Genomic DNA, 15805 nt, shown 5'->3' on the forward strand with positions numbered 1-15805 from the left:
TTCTCCATTTTTATTTTCAAGGAAAAAAATATTCGGTTCTTCAAATATATATATAATCATTTTGTAAAAATATTCTTGAAATGGTTTTATATGCTTGTATAAATAATTGGATCACATAAGATAATTATAGTACAAAAATGAATAAATTAAGGCAAGCAAAAAGTAGACGCAAAATCTTGGATTTATGTTGCTATTTTGTATATAAATTTTAAACTACAAGTATCTTTTTAGTTTCTTGAAATGTTTTCATTCTTTTGAGTTTGAATCTTTTCATGAAAATAATTTTCCATGCTCCCACTTGTTTTAATTTTTCTTTTATTGATCGATATTTTGATCCATTCCTCCTTTTGACCCTATATGAATGTAAAGATGTATATTTTTTTAGTGTAACAAATATGTGAGTGAATAATAACAATTTAAAATATATCCCTATTTTTGTCTCTCATCATCAATTCATCATGCTCTAATTATGTTTCACTTATTTTTTTTTTTTAAATTCTTAATTATTGAATTGAATCTTTGGCAATGGTGTCACCAAATTAATAGAATTCAACTCCAAGAGCCATGCACATGGGGTGAGGAATTGACAGGGAGTGCTCCCTCATTCTCGTCCTCATTTAAAATATAAATCTCCGTTTCCGTCCCATTCTTGATTATTTTCTGTCGAAGGCGGGGTGGGGAGTCTCTTATTGCGGCGGAGAATCTCTACAGGGAACCCATTTATTAAAAAATAAATTTTAAATTAAAATTTTAAAATAAAAATAGTATATATGTAATGACTAGAGCTGTAAATGTGGGCTGCCCGGCCCACATTTTTCGTGCCTCCGATAAATTCGGACCGGGCCCGGCCCATTTTTGAAATAGTAGGCCCATGGGCTCGGCCCATGTCGTGCCGTGTCGGGCCCAAGTCGGGCCGGCCCACTTTCTATATCTGGGCCCACTTTTAGGCCCACTTTCTATAGTCGGGCCCAAATTTGGGCCCACTTTTAGGCCCACTTTTTTTTTGCTAAAAAATGTGAGGATGGAGAATTGAATCCTCCACCTCCTCTTTAACCATCAATGGACTTACCACCAAACCAAATACATTACTTTGTTTAAATTATAATTTTAGATATTTTTATATACTTTTTAACAATATTTTACACAAAATTATATCAAAGATAATTATTAGAATTTTAATACCTACTAATAAATGCTAAAAATTTAACTAACAAATCTTAAAATAAATTAATATAATTATAAAAATATAAACATTGAAAAAAATAAGACATATATTATCATTTTAATTTATTAATTATTGACAAATAAAAATTTATTATGATTATTAATGTCAAAATATCGGGTTTTTTATCGTGTCGTGCTTTCGGGCTAGTTTGTTCGTGCCTTCGGGCTTGTTGTGCCGTGCCGTGCTAAGCCCGTGTCGTGCCGTACCTGGCCCAAGCCCATATTTTTTCGTGCCGTGCCTGGCCCAAGCGCATATTTTTTCGTGCCGTGTCGTGCTCGTGCCTCCCGGGCTCGTGCCGGTTTCGTGCCGTGCTCAAAAGTCCGGCCCGTATTTACAGCTCTAATAATGACATATACTATTCAGTTGTTCCAATTTGGATAACAAAGACCTATTTTCTAAAAGTGTATGTAATGGCACATATAAATATGTGAAATCTATTTTATTTGGTGTGAGCAAGTGTGTGTCTCCATATTATGTTCAATTTTCTTCTTAATAAGGATGTCTAGAATTGTTGAGAGGGGAGGCTCCAACCCAATCAAGGTCTTTGAATATAGGAATCAAGATCTTCTCTTAAATTAGTGTGTCTCAGACTATGTCAAACCAATATAATTGTGACACTTCATATTTAATATTTCATTTATAAAAAAACTGTTATTGCTCTTTCACAACAAGTTAGGGCTCCATCTCAATCAAGGTCTCTGAATATAGAAATCAAGATTTTTTGTCAAATTAGTATGTCTCATACTGTATGAAACCAATTTAGTTGTATGAAACCAATTTAGTTGTGACACCTCATGTTAAAACCTAACTTGTTGTGAAAGAACAATGACAATTTTTTTATAAATGAAATATAAATATGAAGTGTCACAATTATATTGGTTTGACACAGTATGAGACACACTAATTTGACCGGGAGCTTGATTCTGAATATAGATAGTCACATATTGTGAAGGTGTATTCTCAACATGTAGTTAAATCCTAACTAATGTTTCATTAGGAGTAGTTTGGCCCTGGATTCAGCAGACATGTCTTCTCTACCAAACCATGCATACATACATACATACATACATGTCTTACGTCTCTGTATTCAGAAGAAGCTAGCTATCATGGTATCATGCGCGCGGCATTATGATTATGATTACATATTCCAAATGAAAACTTTACATATGCTTAAATCATGTCATTTTGGTCAAACTGGCTTCGTGCTCTGTCTCCCCTCCACTCTCTCATTGTCGTTCCCGACCATCCATAAATGGTTGTAACAACGTTCTCAATAACGATCCCAACGACTAGTCCACCAAGATATCCAAAAAACAAAGTCATCCAATTGAAGTAGTCAAACATAGAACCCGAGTCTTGTTTTTTGGTCTTCAAGGTAGGCACCTCTGAATGTTCACACTTGTTCGATAATGGATCGCCACACAGTCCCAAGTTTCCCATGAACGAACTGTTATCAAATGCATCGAGTTGCCTCCCTCGAGGAATAGGTCCCGTGAGATGGTTATCGGAGACATTGAAGAAAGCAAGAAATGTGAGCTGCACCAACTTGGGAGGGATTTCTCCTGAGAAGTCGTTTTGGGAAAGATCCAACGACTCAAGTCGGGTCATGTTCCCCATGGATGATGGAATAGTTCCGGTCAGCAAGTTATTCGAAAGGTTGAGCACCTGAAGCCCTTGCAAACTCCCAATGCCTCGAGGAATCTCTCCTTCAAATCTATTGCTTGAATATTGCTATAAGCTATGTCAGTGCCTTTGTTCGCTATATTCATCGAGTACGTATAAGACCCCCAGTAAGTAGTATTATCGTAATAAAAAAATACAAAATCCCCAGATAAATACGACGATTGGGTAATGTTAACGCGTTTCATGGCACTCCATTGCGTTAAGTAGTGAGGTGGCAACAAACCTGTGAATCTGTTGTGCGAGAGATCGATAACACGTAACTTTGGAAAACCAGAGTCTGAAACTGGTTCGTTTATAACTCCACGGAGTTTGTTTTTTCTCAACAGAAGAAGTCTGAGATTCGGAAGAGCACCCAACCATGAAGGAAATCCATCATCGAGTTTGTTGTTTCCAAGGTTTAGGAATTCAAGCATGGTGCAATTGGCCAAGGAGCTTGGTAAGGGTCCTTCTAACTGGTTGTGGCCTAGATCAATGGCCTGCAATTTGCTTCCATGGGCTCCTATTTGAGGAATTGTACCATGAAAGTTATTGCTTGCCAGATTTAGAATCGACAAAGAATCGGTAAGCTCTTCTTCCAAGCATCTCGGAAGCACACCACTCAAATTGTTGTTGGATAAATCAACAAGTTGTAGGGAACTTTTGTTGCCCAATGACTGTGAAATCTCTCCACTTAGCTCATTGTCCGAGAGATCGTACTGGATGATGGACGCTGGAGGAATCGGTAGTGATCCTTTCAAAGCGTTTTGTGAAAGGTCTAGTGAAACCAGACGAACCCATGGGAGCACAACAGGAGGAGTTTGGTCAAAGCCCGTCAATGAGTTTCTAGAAAAATCAGCTTTCCCCAATGATTCTCTGCTAGTGTTCCATAACCACTTTGGTATTTTCCCACTAATTTGGTTTTCCCAGAGATCAATTATCTTAAGTTTTTGTTGGTAGCGCAGAAAACTGGGGAAGTTGCTTAGATTGCACGAACCAAGGTGTAACACCTCAAACTTGGAAACAGTTGCATTTGAATTGTTGGTCTCAGTACGCAACCATAACTTGTTACCTGAAAGTTGTAGCCTCCTTAGATATTTCATGTCAAGAAACATATCGATCTCCAGTGTAGCTTTCAATTCATTGTGACTGAGGAGAAGAGCTTCAAGTGCCCGTAGTCCAGAAAATGAATGTGGCACAACACCATGCAACATATTGTTTCTAAGATTCAGCCAAGTCAACTGAGTAAGGTTTCCAAGCCAAGCTGGAAGTTGACCATGCAATTGATTATAAGCAAAAGATAGCTCAGTTATATGTGTCAGGTTTTGAAGAGAAGAAGGGATAGGACCTGTCAAGTTGTTATACGCGAGGTAACAGAAACTAAGGCCTCTTAACCCACCCAGAGAACGTGGAAGCAATCCAGAGAACTGACAACCTGAAAGATCTAAGACCTTCAGAGAATATAAACTTCCAATGGAAAAGGGTATTGGAGAATCATTGAAATCATTATCAGCAAGGCTGAGGTTCTGGAGTTGAGAAAGCTTGAAAAGAGTGCTATTGGAGTCAATTGAACCGTAAAGCCAACTGCTTGTCAGGTCAAGGCCAATTACATGTCCGGTGTCTTGGTCACACTTGACACCATCCCATGAGCAGCACTCGTCGTGGTTCGTCCCCTCCGAAGCCCATGATGCAACCTTGGAATAAGCCGATGCTTCTTCTGAAGCGTCCTTGTCTATTGTAAAGCTATTCTTGAGTTGCAGCAAGGCAAGTCTGTCATGACTGAGGCAAAGTGGCTGCACAATAGGGAAGAAACAAGTGAGTAATTGTAGTAGGAAGATTATTGGCAAAGCAAAATGCATTCTGATCATCATCATAGAGCACAACAATAATCACTGCATGGACGGAATATGTGTTGAGTTGGTGTTGATTAAGTAAAGTTTACTGGTTGTGGTGATCGTGTTTAATGTTAAACTAAACTTTATTGTTGCTCAATGCCTGTCACTTTTTCTTCTTTATTAAAGTATGGCACTAATTAATGCATATCCATTCGGATTGTGTGTGTTTCGTTCATTTTGCTTTTTTCTTCAGCTTTCTGGTATATGTTTCCCTTCTGCAACCCCCATGCCCCACTGCACCCTACCTTTCTTATGAGGTTGGGAGGGTTTAGTCTATTTCACACCACAGCTTGAAAAACGTAATTACTTTATTATCACACCAAGACTTATATACAATATTTGAAAACAACACACTCTAAACACTTGCACATTTTATTTTGAATCACTCATTAATAATTTCTATTTAGAACATTTGTGTATAGTAAACAATTCAAAATTGAACATTTTCACTAATTTTAGTAAATAATTTTTTATAAGAGATTTATAGATAAGTTTTCAATTTTTCTATTTACTTGTGTTTTTAAATTTGAAATATATTCACAAATAAAAATTAAATAAAAAGCAAAATTAATTACTTGGAATAATTTAACCCACATTTCTAGGTGGGATAAACTTAATGTCACCTCTTAATAGGGTTGTTCATCGGTCGGTTTGGGCAGGTTGGGTAGATTTTTAATAAACTCAAATTTATAATCGAGTTGAAACTTTTCAACCCATAACCCACCCAATTTTTTTAAAAAAATGATGTTCAACTTGACCATCGGTTTGGGCGGGTAACGCCAATACTTTTTTTTTCTAAAAAAATTATTTTTCACTCATGTTTTTATTATTTTCTCTATTTTTAGTTTGTATTAGTAACTAAAATAATTGTTACTTTAAAATATAGGGTTGTTTATAAAAAAAATTAATTTGAATTTAGTTTTATATGTATAATTAATAATTAAATAAATATAAAATTAAAAAAATAGACAATTCTTTAATTGGGTGGATCAGGTTACATTGGGTGGGTTGCCAAAAATTCCAATCCCACCCAATATAATAATTGGTCAGTTTGAAATGAATGACGGATTTTTCGGGTTGCATTTTTTGTCGATTTTTTCTAGTTGTTTTGGGCGGATTGCAAATTTTTTTGCACAACCCTACCTGTTAATGATAGAGAATATATTATTCAATGGAATATAAAGAAATCAAGATACAACTCTAAGCAACAAATATAATAAGCAAGGTAATTGATTGAAGAAATGTCACAACTCAATTGCTAAATAATACAAGTAAATCATAGGGTGTAGACCGTACACCCTATGATGACTCTGAGGGGGAGACATTGAATGTCTACAAAGTCTCCCCCTTGGAGTCATCGTAGGGTACCTACAATGTCTCCCCATAAAAGACTTTGTAAATATTCAATGTCTTTTATCCCAAGTTATCATTGATTTTTGTATTTAAAAAAAATAATAATTAATTAAATATATATTTTTTGAAATTAAATTAAATATATTAATTAAAAAATCTAAATTATATGCAAATTTAAATTGTGAATTTTCATTAATAAAACTGAAATGTGTATACAATATGTTTTAGCTAGCTAAATATACAAAAAGGAAATATTTGCTGTTACACATACAAAATCAACAAATATTACACTAGCTAGCTAGACATATAGTAAGATAGAAAAAGTAAACAACAAAAACCTATTTCTTGGGACGATGACATTGAACTATCAGTAGCATATCGTTCGCCCACTATTGTCGCATTTCATTAATCTGTGCTAGTGTATATGGCGTAGTGTTTAGCTACAAAAAATACAAAGTAAAATATATTATTTAATTATTATTATTTGATTATATATACTTAATAATAGATAAACCGTAAACTTTTTATAAATATATATATATATACATACCTCTTTCTTCAAATAACGTCCAAGTCGTAGATGTTCAATGTAATCCTTCAACATCATCATCACATAATATCCAAATGCCACATTGTCTGGTTGGTGTGTGGACACTAATATTTAACATAAAGAATATTAGTAAAATTCAGCTATAGATTTTCAAAATAATTGAAGTTGTAGTTACTTACTTTAGGTTGCACAATTTCTATATTATTTAGAATCTCTTGAGGTTTTGGTAGACTGGTCAGAAAAAGGTTGACCCTATTTTTATATTCCACGGATAACATATTCACTGACATCCATTTTCTATCCATATCCTCTCCTATATCTGTGAAAAATTAAACAAAAAAACTAAATAAGCATACGAAAAATTGGGCAACATTTCTCCTATATTAGTAACCTAACCATCTATCAATCTAATCAAATAAGCACAACACAACACAATACAAATATAGTAATAGAATACATAATTCTAGACAAAATCGAGTAGCATTTCCCCTGTAATAACGATTTAACCATCTGTGAAAAACAAGTCAAACAATTCAAATAACACACAATAAGTTTCTTCCTTATAGCTCCGCAGCACACAAATAAATTTTCCATAACCTACTTCACTAAAACACACAATTCTCAACTTCTGTTATCACCGAAACACACAATTTTAATCTCAGAACCTACTTCACTATGGATGAATATTAAAGATATTCAAACCCCTCTAACAAAAGTTTAATAATACTAAAACAAAAAATAAGATAATATATTTACCATTTGCAATTAATAGTCCTTGCTATCGAATTTACTTCACTTTGCTATTAAATTCACAACATACAAAACTAAATTAATTAATAAATAAAAGATTACTAAACAAACTTCACTAAATAATTAGATTAACAATAACTTATTATTGAAATTTTAGAAAATTAAAACCTCAAATGTGTGCTTGAAATCGAAAATTTGAGGCAAAAATCTCATAAAAATCTCCGTTAAAACCACAACTTAAAAATTTTAATTAATTAATTAATAAAAGATTACTAAATCAATAAAAATAACATAACTACATATAAATAACCTACTTAAATGTTAATAAAGATTACAAATATATATAATTTTTAATTAAATAATAATATAAATTAAAAAAATTTATAAACATATAAACTTGAATTACTATTTTGTATGTAAAATAAAAATTAAAATATTTTTCTTATTTTAGACAAAATTATTAAATACATTTTAGCAAAACATATTTACATATATACACTTAACAAACATTAAAAATTAATTAAAAAATATATAATTTTTGGATTAAATAGTAATAAATTTTAAAATAGTAAATGATGTGGTATCATCTTAAAATTAAACAACATAGTATCTCAAATATACATAAAAATTATTTTTCATACTTTAAACTAATATTTCTAATAAAACCCACAAATCATATAAAAAAATGCACAAAAATAATTTTTTTCTACCATTCTAACTATAATACATTGTTTAATCTAGAAATACTACCTCAAATATGCTTTAAATCCACTTTGTTGAGCCAAAAATCACCCAAAACCGCAACTCATAAACCCTAAAATCTCAATATCAATCTTTTAATAACTAGAAAAAATAAGCATGAAATTTATCTTAACTATTATACAACACTTATAAATAATAAAAACTTACCTCAAATGATACTTTATAGTCTAAAATCGGCCAAAATCGTCAAAAAATAGCCCTGAAATCGCGTAGACAATCGCCTTTCTCTGCCTCTGGTTCGTGCGCTCGGGGAAGAAAAAGGAAAGGCTGAGTATATATTAGACCAGACATCTAAGGTATCCCCTGGGAACACGTGTCAGACATCTAACGTCTGTCTTGGGGAGACGTCCCATGTGGCACGTCTTCCCAGGGAGACATTAGATGCTCTTACATGTCTTATATTTTATAAATAAATAATTTTATATTCATATTTTTAAATTAACGTCTCCCACCACTTTTAATGACTTACACCATTAGACTTTAAATATCCCTGAATACTTTTAATGATTTACACTATTGGTGTAAGTCATTTTTTGTAATTTTCATTTTATTTTTAATTTTTCCTACTATTGCATAGATTTTGGAAAAATTAGTCCTAATAAAAATTGGTGACCATATTTTTAAAATATTGTCATACACACATAGATAAATTTTTATGCTCATTATTTAATACAAAATTATTTATTTTGTCCTAATCACATGCTTAGGCAAAATTTGGCATTTTACTCAAAATATCGCAGAAATTGGAAATTTCCATAAAACTTCATTTCCATTTTCATTTTCAAACTTAATAGTAGGTTTTGCTCAGTTTTCTTAATTTGCCATAATTTTTTTATCACATAATATTTTATTCGAGATTTTTACCTGTTAAGGGTCTTGTTTTAATCTAACATTATATTATCGGAGATAATATAACACCTAATTTTTGTTTTTTGTTGTTTTTTTACTTGATTTTTTCCTTCAATAAAAGAAAATCTTGAGTCTGTTCCTGAATGTAAATTCTTCTAAATAAAAGAAGACAAAAATGTTGAAGGCTCTTAAACCCAAAACATGAGATAGCCTGAACCCCTTATTTTTGGGTTTGAACTGGGCTGAGGCAACACCAGCATATTGATGATTAGTCACAAACTGCAAGCAAATTTGATTAAGCACAAAATTTTAAAAATAATAAGTGATATTAATATTTTAGTACCATGTAATTTGACTTTTTCCCTAAAAAAATACTTTGCTATTTCAGTTTTTAGTTTTTGGTAGATTCACCTTTGATTTTATTACATATTGTTACTATAAGTATCCAAATACTCTTTCTTAGTTTATTTTATATAATTTTATTTAAAAATCATTCTTTCACGTTAGATATTAACATCCAAACAACCGAACATTAATTAATTAGTAAATTTATAAAATTAAAATAAAAAACTAAAATCATTATTAGTAAAAAAGATGGTGTTTGGATATTTTGGGTTTGATTAATTTCAATAATCCTAATCTAAATAAGAACAAGGGAAATTTTGGATTTTTTTTAGTTTTTTTTAAGTCAACATTAATATTTATGGTTAATTCTGTAATAAAATCAAATTTGAAAGTACCATATTGTAAAAACAAATTATAAAATACATTTTGTAAAAAGAAACTATAGAATATCCAAATTTTAATATTATCCATAATAATTTATGTGTTGTATTTAAAAAGTAACTACATAGTTACTTTTTCATTTGGTTAAATAAAAAACTAAAATTTATATTTTTTATTATAATACGAAAGTAACTTATAAGTTTCTTTTTTCCTTGACTAATAAAAGAAATACTATTATTTAAATGTAAATTACATTAGTGACTAAAAATTGAATTAAAACTTTTCATTAAAAAAAGTTACTATATAGTATACTAAAAGAAACTTTTGGTGACAAACTATATATTAATTTGCTGTACTTTCTTGTAATTCATTAATTCCTAATAAAACAAGTTTGAAGGTAACGTAAAAGTATCTTAAATAATAAAACTATAACCTAAAAAAGACTATTAAGTATTTTAAGATAAAAACATTTCAACAAAAAAAATTTAGAGATAACCAAAATGTATATGAAATAATATGCTCTAAAAATAAACTTTTTTGTGAAAAAGTAACAAATTGGTAACTTATCTTCATTATAAGTAACCAAAATGTTACTTTTGAAAACTCATAAAAATGAAAAATTTGAGATTTGGGAATGTTCCCAAATCAGGTATATTATTTTTTAAATTTGGTATTTTTTGATAATGTGGCAAGGTATTTTTATTAATAAATTTTTGTAGGTAAATTTTGTAGTTATTTTATGTTATATGTATATAATTGTAAAAATCACATAAATATATTAAATAACAAAAGGCCTTAAAAAAAAGCCCAAACATTCCTGTATATATCTTGTATTCACAAACATTTTGACCAACAACCTCACAACTTGTACACCATTAATCATTAATTAATCTATTAATTAATTAATTATTATTGTTTCCATCTTCAATACTCATTATTCTCATTAATTTGTTTTTATCCTTCAATTATATATATATATATAACACCATTAAAACAAGTATATAAATATATTCATATATAACAGAATAGAATAGAATCAAACAATCAATCAATCAATTAATTAATTAATTAATTAATAACCCAATAAATAAAAAAAACACAACATTAATCAACAAGTACTATTATTATTAGTGTTCTTGTGATTAGGTGAGGAAGACGAAGCAGATGAGGATGAAACTTCATAGCTGCAAATAGGGCAAGATTTCTTGATCTGAAGCCACTTAGTTATGCACTGTGAATGGTAAGGATGCTCACATGGAAGCTCAACCAAAGACTGTTCATCTTCATCATACTCAACCTGGCAAATCACACACCGATCAACACCATTATTATTCTTCATCTTCATCTTCATCATCTGGCTATTACTAACAGTAACTGGTTTCAAACATGAAGATATTTCATTGGGAGAGAGCCCTCTCTGCTCAACTCCTATGAACTCTCCCAAAGCAATCAACTCTTCATAAGTCAACACGTCCACATCCAAATCATCATCATCTTCTTCGTCGTCATCGTAATCCTCCATGTTTTCATCATCGTCCTCGTCCTGATCCTCTTCGTCTAGAAACCTTAGCTCGGCTTCGAATCCATTGGAATCGAAGAAGAACTCGTAGTCTTCGTGGTCGTAGTCGTAGTTGGAGTCTTCGCTTTCATCAGTGGTGGAGGCCTCGGGCTCTGTGGACGAAGACCTCTCTTGCTCCTGCAAAGCCATGGCTAGGGCAAAGTCTTGGTCTTCTGCTGCTTGACTACTTGGCTCCTTGGTAGCTTGATCTTCACGCTCGTCAGCCATGAATGGAGATTTTGAAGAATACCAAACCTTAATAATTTTCTTTATGAGAAATGTTATGGTAAACTAGGGAAGAACTCCCCAATTCTTTAAAGGGTCTAAGGTGAGAAAGAGAGAATTAGAGAGAAAAGGGTTTGTTTGGAGTGAAAGCAACCTTCATGGAAAGCAATGGAGAAAAGGAAAAGAAAATTCTCAAGTACTATATATCCTTATCTAAGTTAGACTAGTTGAAAAGTCTATGGAGAAATGATAACACTTTTTTTTAAGATTATTATTTCTTTGTAAACTTTGTTGAGATGGTAAACTTTGACGTAAGGCAAAGGAGGTGTCATCTAAAGGGTTACAACGTTATTCCAATTGTCAAACTTTGAAATTAAGATTTCTATATGTTGTGTTTTGTTTTTTTTGTAATAAATAAATAATTAGTGCTTACTTGCACCATCTTTTAGGTAACCAAACACGGCTTGGTCAACAAAATTCTAAGTGTTTTGTGTTCATACTTGTGCGTGGGGACCATGAATAAATGAATGAATGTGTAGAATAAGATTCATAGAAACTTCAATATCTCATATATATATATATATATAATTATGACAAATAATAAATCACTTTGTTTGATTGATATTATCCTTTTTTTGTTTTACTATACAATTTCATGGTTTCTTACACTTAATTTCTTATCAAGAGAATATAAAGGCTTTGTTGCGTCTTCTATTTCTTAAAATATTTACATGAAAAAGACGTAAAGAAAATGGGAGAACAAGAAAATTAGAAGGATAGAAATAAAAGTAGAAAATTAAAAGAAAATTTTGGTGTATCCCATTCAATACTTTTTATCTCTTTTTTTTTTTTTTTTTTTTCTACTTTTCCCTTATCTAGTTTTTAATCTTCTCCAAACATAAGATAAGAAAATAGTATTCACTACAAAAAAAAAAAAAAGTTTTAGTCACAATAAAATTTGTGACTGTAAGTACAAAAATTATGACTAAAGAAAAATCTTCTTACCTATATTATCGTTAAAAAGTTTGTGGCTTAAAGTATTAGCGACAAAAATTATAATTTGTTGTCACCAAATGTATTTTTAGTCACAACAAACTTTATTATTAAAAATAATAAGTTGTGACTAAAACTACATTAGTAACAATTTGTGATTAAGTATGATTTTTTAGTAACAGATAGTTTTTTGTTCGGACTAAAAATAACATTAATTTAATCAAATCAAATATAAGTTGTGATAAAAAAAAATTGTCGGTAAAATGTATCTTTATTTGTAGTGATTGTTTTTGTGTGTTTTTTAATAGCGTACGGAAAAGGTTGATTTCAAATTCAATGGATAAGTAAAGTTGGGGTTGTTTTAACAATATGTGATTTGATAGACACATCTTTGTTTGTAGTCTTACTATTATTATCACAAAAGTCTCATTTTCTTAAATTGCTTGTGGAATAAGTATAAATTTGCATTCTTGCCACTCATTTTCTGCTACTATGCTTTTACTATTATTTTGACTTATGTGATTTGTGTTTTCTTTTTTCTTCTTCTTTGAATTTTGTATTTTTTTCTCTTTTCTCTTTTTGTACTTTTTTTCTTGACAATATTTTGAATTAGGGGCTTTAGCTTCTATTCTTCTATATCTTATTTTGTTCAAAAGAAAAATACATGATAGTTCTCACTGTGATACTACAACCACCTCACGAATTGGTTATTCTTAAACGAGTCGTGAAAGGTATAACGAACATACCTTGTCTCCACATTGGATCAAGAACACAGTCAGAGGAATAAAAAACTGTTAATTCATATAGAGTCATCGAACCGGCCAACCAACAACCAAAGCTGTATGCATTATATGGATAGAAGTCAAACGGCTAATAAGGATACATTACCATTTCATATATTTTGCTTTTGCTTCTTTTTTTTTTTTGGTATCATATGTAATAAAAATATTTTATATGAATAAACATTAACAAAAATGAATTTTATGTATTTATTTATAAGAAAGTAATAATATATAGTGTTTTTAAAAGTAAAACATCATTATTTTTTTAAAGTATGTTGTTTTATTTAAATAAAATCTTTAATTTTTTTATAAAACATCTCAAAATATACAAATATTTTCAAGTAAACAAAAGAATGATATCATTGTTTTATTAAAAATAGATTAAAAATTTCTTCAAGCATTTTGTAGTAGTAAAACATAATATAATTTGGTATTATAGAATCTACAAAGAATGTAATTGAACATTTAAGAAACACAAATAAGTAAAATAAAATAGTATAAACCAATTTAATCATTCAAACTTTTGTCTTTTTTTGACCAAATTATGTAATAGTTAGACCCATTCTTAGAAAGTGCATGCATATTGCATACAATTAAGTACTCATCGCTATAGAATAGAGCCTATTTAATGAAAGGACTCATTTTGTTTCAACATGACAGCTGTGATTTTAAAATGTTTTCAACAAAATTTAAAGCGTTCAAACCATGTGTACAATTATTGTTTATTTTAAAAAAAATAAAATAAAAATCATGTGTAGAATTAATTGATTTTGATGAAACCCACTCGACAACATGTCATTTTTTTAGCAAACAATAGGAGTAATTGAAAAAAAAAATCACATTGTAAAATGAACTTTTTTTTTTTTTTTTAAATAAAAAACATGTGTAGAATTATTTAATTTTGATGAAACCCACTCGACAACATGTCATTTTTTTAGCAAAAAATAGGAGTAATTGAAAAAAAAAAATCACACTGTAAAATGAACTTTTTATTCTTTTTTAAAAACAAAATCTTTTTTACTTTATTTTTAATAAATATTTGTTGTAAAGTTGTCTTTCTTACCCACTTTATAATTGTCAATTTTTTTCTGAACAAAATATAGACACAAATCAAATAAGTTTGACCATTCCCATTCACTTTTATAATTTTTTTTAATTTGCATTTTTTGAACTTCTAATTTATTTTATATTGTATTGAATTTGGACTGTCTTATGACTTGGAGGAATTCGGGAGGGAGCCCACTATGCCAAAAGCATCTTATAACTTGAAAGAATTCAGGAGGGGGGCCATTATGCCAAAAGGAAAAGACTTGATATTTGAAATACAATAGATTCCAGCCGGGTGATGAAAAATTATCATGTTTGATTCTTTTGGAGAATGAATCGAAAATAATTCACTTATCATAAATGTGCTCATCAGTGCCTGACCCTGAGATGTGAATCATCCAAAGCACATCAGTAGCACACATTGGTTTATTTGAAATACTATTTTGTAAAAAAATATCAAAAGAAGACTATTTTAGAAAATGATTTTTTTTAAAAAAAACATATATATATTTACACCAATTATTTGTAGTTAATTTGATGTTAAAAATATAACGGGCATTCTTAATTTGATGTCAAAGCCATGTTAATCAACTTGGTTTATTGTAGTTGTTTTTGAATAATCTGAATTTTTGCATAATCTTATTTTTATGGAGTTTAATTTGTTTACTATCTAATATTATATATTTGCAATTGCTTGTTTTTTATTAATTAGGGGCATTCATTGGTTCACATCCAATATTTTTAGGTTTATCTGTTCCTATTCGATTATTTATTGGATGTTGGATTTTTACAACCAAATGAACCAATCCAATTAATTTGTCTCAATGGATTCGATCTAATCCAACTATTCATTGGAATGGATCAGTTCTATCAATTGGATGTGTCCCCACTTATTTATTGGATCAGATTTAATCCATTCAATATTAATTTTGGAGTCTTTAATTAGCTGAATTTGTTCAAATAATTCATAATATTATAAATAGAAACACTAATTTGTTCAAATGATACAACACCATACAAATTTAATATATATTATAATCATAATCCTAATTATAAATAAATAAATATATTTTAAATATATATAATTTGATCGATTCAGTTGTATTTGATTTTTTCATATATCATCTAACAACTAATTTGATCCAATTTAGATATTCAAAAATTCGATTCGATCCAATCCAATCCAATAATAATTGAATATCCAATTGTTGGCGGTCGATGATGATAGGGGTGCACACGGGTCGGGTTTCGGGTGTATCGGGTTCAGGCTTTGCGGGTTTTGAGTGGAGGAAAGTGGTACCGAATCTGGTCCGAAATTTTCAGGTTTTGTGGTGTTTTCGGGTTTCAGGTTTGGTCGGGTTTCGTGTGGGATTGGTCCAAAAATGGGCTTTGGGCCGAAAATGGGCCTTGGTAAAAAAATTTCTAAAATAC

At 30.3% G+C, this 15805-nt stretch overlaps 3 protein-coding genes across 3 annotated transcripts; all 3 read right to left on the minus strand.

Moving 5' to 3' along the window:
* Positions 1–2395: 2395 nt before the first annotated feature.
* LOC133805441 (putative receptor like protein 25) lies at positions 2396–2842 on the minus strand. The gene has a single exon (XM_062243626.1). It carries the CDS (start codon positions 2840–2842, stop codon positions 2396–2398), a length of 447 nt encoding a protein of 148 aa, XP_062099610.1.
* A 20-nt stretch (positions 2843–2862) lies between these two features.
* On the minus strand, positions 2863–4743 carry LOC133805442 (receptor-like protein 7). Its single transcript, XM_062243627.1, has one exon. The coding sequence runs from the start codon at positions 4741–4743 to the stop codon at positions 2863–2865; it is 1881 nt and encodes a 626-aa protein (XP_062099611.1).
* A 6057-nt stretch (positions 4744–10800) lies between these two features.
* Positions 10801–11731, minus strand: LOC133803864 (E3 ubiquitin ligase BIG BROTHER-related-like). Its single transcript, XM_062242008.1, has one exon. It carries the CDS (start codon positions 11553–11555, stop codon positions 10878–10880), a length of 678 nt encoding a protein of 225 aa, XP_062097992.1. The 5' UTR covers positions 11556–11731; the 3' UTR covers positions 10801–10877.
* Positions 11732–15805: the final 4074 nt, after the last annotated feature.

The sequence above is a fragment of the Humulus lupulus genome, chromosome X (genome assembly GCF_963169125.1).
Source record: "Humulus lupulus chromosome X, drHumLupu1.1, whole genome shotgun sequence".
Classification (NCBI taxonomy): Eukaryota; Viridiplantae; Streptophyta; class Magnoliopsida; order Rosales; family Cannabaceae; genus Humulus; species Humulus lupulus.

Excerpts from the sequence above, each read along its gene's own strand:
- LOC133805441 (XM_062243626.1), bottom strand. The coding sequence starts at position 2,842 with ATGGGGAACATGACCCGACTTGAGTCGTTGGATCTTTCCCAAAACGAC.
- LOC133803864 (XM_062242008.1), bottom strand. The coding sequence starts at position 11,555 with ATGGCTGACGAGCGTGAAGATCAAGCTACCAAGGAGCCAAGTAGTCAA.
- LOC133805442 (XM_062243627.1), bottom strand. The coding sequence starts at position 4,743 with ATGCATTTTGCTTTGCCAATAATCTTCCTACTACAATTACTCACTTGT.